Below are 6,000 nucleotides of genomic sequence, written 5' to 3'. Positions count from 1 at the left end.
GACAGTGGCATGATTGTTGGTGCCAGACGGACTGGTTTGAGTATTTCTGTAACTGCTGATCTCCTGAGATTTACATGCACAATAGTCTCTAGAGTTTACTCAGAATGGTGCCAAAAACAAAAAAAAAACATCCAGTAAGCAGCAGTTCTGAGGACAGAAATGAATTGTTGATGAGAGAGGTCAACAGAGAATGGCCAGATTGGTTTGAGCTGATAGAAAGACTATGGTAACTCAGATAACCACTCTGTACAATTGTAGTGAGCAGAATAGCATATCAGTATGCACAACACATCGAACCTTAAGGCGGATGGGCTACAACAGCAGAAGACCATATTGGGCACTTTATTACAGCCATAGTGTTCCTGATAAAGTGCTCAGTGAGTTTATATATATACACACACACACACACACACACACACACACACATTGTTTGTGGTTGTTCGGTATTGGTTGCTTTTTCTGTGATGCACTTCAAATCGACAAATGTACTGTAATACATAGAAATATAGCTAATATAATAAAGTGGATAATAATGTGGTTTTTGTACAGCAGTACAGCAAGTCTGTGTCACTGTGCACACTGACTGCACAGAAATACACACCACTGTCATCAGGCTGCACCTTTTTCACTGTGAAGGATCCACTCTCAGCTGCAGGTTTACTGGCTGAATATTTCTCCTCAGAAAATTCACCAAAGTCTGGATTCTTCTCTGGCATAGTGAATGCAATTAGTTTCATTGATTCATGCTGCCGTTGTTGGAACCAATACATGTAACGATAGGTTGCACCCTTAGTATGACTGCAGTTCATATGTGCAGATTTGCCCTGTGGAACCCATAGTATATTTGGCATCTGTGTAACATCACTGGCTCCTGCAAAACAGTTGAAAAGAATCAAACTGATTTTAAGATTAAATAAGAATATAAATCAAAAATGATATATACCTTACCTGAAGAATATTGCAGAATTATGAGATTAATGAGAGCTATTATAATCATGTTTCTCTGGCCAAAGGAGAAAGGATGAATATAAACACAGAAGCAAATCATGAGTGCTTTAACAGGGAGGCACAGGATATGACATCACCATGACATCAATGTGTTCATTTATATTGTTACTTTATGAGATTTTAATGATGTCTTGAATTTTATGGAGAAGAAATCTGAATAATAATAAAATAACTTAATTCTAACTAAGCTAATTCAATTTATCATCTATAACTGACGTCCCACGTGCAGTATTGAGATTCATTTGTGTTTAATTACTGGCAGAAAATCAAACCCAAAGCCCTTGTGCAGGTGAGCTACAGCTGACATGTGTCAAAACAAAGGCATTTGGTACAGACGCATAACTGTTTGCAGAAATGTACACTGTATACTGCATTGTCACTTGTTGAAAAGATTTTAATGATTAAAGTTCCATTCTTGTTTGTGTCTCATTTCAGTTCATTTATTGATTCTTTAAATTCAGCCTCTTTGTGTCTGGCCCACTCAATGAGGTAGCCCAAAAAAAGACAAACTATTGTGTTTCTTTCATCAGAGAATTACACTGTGGTTTGGTATATTGTGCAAGCTGCCAGAACATACTTAAATTTTACCACATCCGAGTTCTGTTTGATACTGAAAACTGGATCTATAAAGAAATGGCTTCATATAAACAGATAACATAGGGCTAAGTACATGGGAGACAATGTAGGTAATCTATTTAAAATTATATTAAATTAGATATATGAGTTTAATAAATTATGTATAATGTATATAGTCTGCATTTTAACAACTTCTGACATTTCTAAACATATGAAGATTTTGCAAGAGAGAATTAAGATGATTCCTACATTCATCCATTGGATACTGGTCCAAAATCTTAAAATAGAGCATGAGCTCCCCCCATTGGTTTTAATTGAAATCACAGGTTTCTCAGCCACAGTCTCCTTCTTGATTCAAATATATGACCAAACTGCCAAAAGTTAATACATTTACTGCAGTAAATCACTACTTAATACATTGAATACAATATTAGAATAAAAGTGCCAAATAACCAATTTTATTCCTAAAATAATAACTTGTCACTCACTGAATTAAACATTCAAAGTAATGAGGTCAAGTACAACCCGAAAAAGTTGGGACAGTATGGACATGCTAATAAAAAACTAAAAGGAGTGATTTTTAAATGACATTCACCCTTTGTTTGTTGAAATCACCAAAACTACATATAATATGATGTCTTACCTTGTGAATTACATTTGTATTTTTTTTTTAATGTACAGTAATTTCAAATCTGATGATTGCAACACGCTTGAGATGGGCAATTTAAGACAATAACAATTTGATGAGTTAAAATAACAAGGTGATGTGAAACAGGAGATGTTAAACAGGTAAGGCAATCCTGTCATAGTACATAAGGAGCCTCCAAAAACAGCCTAGTCCTTCACGAGCAAGGATCATTCGAGACTTGTCAATTTGCCAACAAATACTTCAGCAAATAATCCAGCACTTTGAGAACAATGTTCCCCAAAGACAAATTGGAAGGATTTTGGGCATTTCACCCTCTACAGTACACGATATAGTTAAAAGATTCAAGGAATATGGTCAAATCTCAGTACGTAAAAGACAAGACGAAAACCACTTCTGAATGCACGTGATCTCTGATCCCTCAGACATCACTGTCTTAAAAAACATCATTCATCTGTAATGGATATCATGAACATGGGCTTGGGATAACTTTAGCAAACATTTGTTAGTCAAAACCACTCGCCACTGCATCCACAGATGCAAGCTAAAACTTTACTATACAAAGCAGAAGCCCTACATCAACACTGTCAAGAAGCGCTGCTAACTTCTCTGGGCTCGGTCTCATCTTAGATGGAAAGTAGAACAGTGGAACTGTGTTTTTTGGTCCGATAAGTCCACATTTCAAATAGTTTTTGAAAAACACAGCAGTCGTGTTCTCTGAACCAAAGAGGAAAAGGACCATCCAAGCTATTATCAGCATCAGGTCCAAAAGCCAGTGTCTGTATGGGCCAGGGGTGTGTCAGTGCCCATGACATGGATAACTCACACAGCTGTGAGGGCACCATTAATGCAGACAGATATGTAAAAATTTTGGAGCAGCATATACTGCCATCCAGCACCGTCTTTTCCAGGGATGTCTCGGAATTTTCAGCAGGACATCTTCAAACCACATACTGGCCGAATAAGCAGAGAGTGCGGGTGCTAGATTGGCCTGCCTGCAGTTCTGACTATCTCTGAATGACAATGTGTGGTGCGTTATGAAGCGCACAATACGGCAACGAAGACCCCGTACAATTGTGCAGCTGAAGACCTGCATAATGGATGAATGGGGGAAAATTCCACTTTTTAAACTTAACAAACTTGTGTCTTCAGTGCTTAATAAGTGTTATTAGAAGAAATGGTGATGTTTCACAGTGGTAAACACTCGATTGTCCCAACTTTTTTGGAGCGTGTTGCAATCGTATGATTTGAAATGACTGTACATAAAAATTAAAAAAAAAAAAATGAAATTCACAAGGTAAAACATAATTTAGTTGTAGTGCTTTACTAACCTTACATCATGTTGGTGCCGCGGATGGCAGCCTCGGTGTGGAGCGCTTCTATTGTTTTGTTGTTTTTGTTTGTTTGTCCTGTGTTTAGTAATCTTTTTCCAGTCAGTTTTACCAGAGATGAACTGCTGAACATTTGACAGCATATACCAGTCAATCTTTTCCCGGATTTTGAATATTCGGACGTTTTGTTTGACATTTTAGTCGGAGGCGCTGCTGTATTGTTTAAACGCGCTATGAGACTCAGGCGAGGGAGACGAGCAGGAGTGCTGGTCAAACTCCGTCGGCGGGGCTTTCGAACAATGCTGCCGAGCACTCATCTAGCGAATCTCCGCTTTCTCCCTAACAAAACGGATGAACTACATCTCCTCACCCACACAAACAAGGACTTTTCAACCTCTGCTGCCTTGTGCTGAGTGAAGCCATTCCGGACAACGCGTTACATCTGCCGGGCTTTCAGCTGTTCAGAGCGGATGGCATCGCGGAGTTAACGGGGAAAACGAGATGCGGTGGAACATGCTTTTACATCAATGAATATTGGGGTACAGATGTAACAATGTTAAAGAAGATGTGCTGTCTTAATTGGACGCGCTCTTTATTAACTGTAAGCCTTTCTATTCACCGCAGGAGTTTTTCTCGTTTATTCTGGTGAGTGTGTATATCACGCCAAACGTATGTTTGAACACAGCACTGCAACAGCTGGCTGATCAAATCACAGACACAGAACAACAATACCCAGACTCAGTTATTATTATTCTTGGGGATTTTAACAAAGCAAACCTCACACGTGAACTGCCCAAACATAAACAGCACATTACATGCCCAACCAGAGACAGAAATATACTGGATCACTGCTACACAACAATAAAGGATGCATATCGCTCTGTTCCTAGAGCAGCTTTGGGATCTGATCACTGTTCATCTTCTTCCAACCTACAGATAGAAGTTAAAATCTGCTAAGCCTGTAGTAAGGACTGTAAAGAGATGGACCAACGAAGCAGAGCTGGAACTACAAGCCTGCTTTGACTGCACTGATTGGAGTGTTTTTGAGGCTGCAGCCACAGACCTGGATGAGCTCACAGATATTGTTACATCATATATCAGTTTCTCTGAGGATATGTGCATTCCTACTAGGACTTATTCAACATTTAACAATGACAAACCATGGTTTACAGTGGAATTCAGGCAGCTTTGTCAGGCCAAAGAGGATGCTTACAGGGTTGGGGATAAAGTCTTGTACAATCAGGCCAGGAACACACTGAATAAGGGAATCAGAGTGGCTAAAAGAAGATACTCTGAGAAGCTGAAAAACAAGTTTTCAGCTAACAACCCTGCATCAGTGTGGAGTGGCATGAAACAACTTACGAATTACAGGACTCCTACCCCCAACCCTGTGGTGGACCAATAACTGGCTGACGACCTGAATGTGTTCTACTGTAGATTTGAAAGGCCCAATCTCACACCCCACACCCACTCTGACCTTCACTTCACACAAACACCAACACCTCCTAAAACCCCCCTCCTCCCCCCTCCTGCTACTCAACCTGCACTTAAGATCTGTGAAGATGATGTGAGCCACGTCTTTCGAAAACAAAGGATAAGGAAAGCACAGTGCCCAGATGGCGTTTCCCCTGCATGCCTTAGATCCTGTGCTAACCAGCTGGCCCCCATCTTCACACAGATTTTCAATAGATCACTGGAGCAGTGTGAAGTCCCATGCTGCTTCAAACGTTCCACTATCATCCCCATCCCAAAGAAACCAAAAATCACAGGACTTAATGACTACAGACCTGTCACCCTGACGCCTAAAGGACATCACTTGACCCTTTCAAGATCCCCTTCAATTTGCTTATCGAGCAAATAGGTCTGTGGATTATGCAGTCAACATGGGATTGCATCATATCCTGCAACATCTGGACAGACCAGGGACATATGCAAGGATCCTTTTTGTGGACTTCAGTTCGGCTTTTTACACCAATTACAAATTACACCAACTCTCTGTTCCCACGTCTATCTGTCAGTGGATAACCAGCTTTCTGACAGAAAGGCAGCAGCTTGTGAGACAGGGGAAATTCACTTCCAGCACCTGTACAATCAGCACTGGTGCCCCCCAGGGATGTGTGCTCTCCCCACTACTCTTCTCCCTCTACACCAATGACTGCATTGCCAAGGACCCCTCTGTCAAGCTCCTGAAGTTTGCAGACGACACCACTGTCATCGGCCTCATCCGAGATGACAATGAGTCTGCATACAGAAGGGAGGTTAAACAGCTGGCTGTCTGGTGCAGTCAAAACAACCTTGAGCTGAACATGATCAAAATAGTGGAAATGATTGTGGACTTTAGGAGGAACCCCCCCAACACTGTCCCCCCTCACCATTCTAAACAGCACTGTGGCAGCAGTGGAGTCATTCAGGTTCCTGGGCACTACCATCTCACAGGAC

General features: G+C 40.8%; 1 gene segment (V, D, J or C); it reads right to left on the bottom strand.

The window, feature by feature from the left end:
* Nucleotides 1-509: 509 nt before the first annotated feature.
* LOC127454707 (T cell receptor beta variable 24-1-like) lies at nucleotides 510-1,002 on the bottom strand. The segment is given in 2 exon segments: nucleotides 510-871; nucleotides 949-1,002. Coding segments are annotated over 2 exon segments (411 nt in total).
* Between the last annotated feature and the right edge of the window lie 4,998 nt (nucleotides 1,003-6,000).

Source organism: Myxocyprinus asiaticus, chromosome 17 (genome assembly GCF_019703515.2).
Source record: "Myxocyprinus asiaticus isolate MX2 ecotype Aquarium Trade chromosome 17, UBuf_Myxa_2, whole genome shotgun sequence".
Taxonomy (NCBI): Eukaryota; Metazoa; Chordata; class Actinopteri; order Cypriniformes; family Catostomidae; genus Myxocyprinus; species Myxocyprinus asiaticus.
This window is presented reverse-complemented; position numbering and strand designations above follow the sequence as displayed.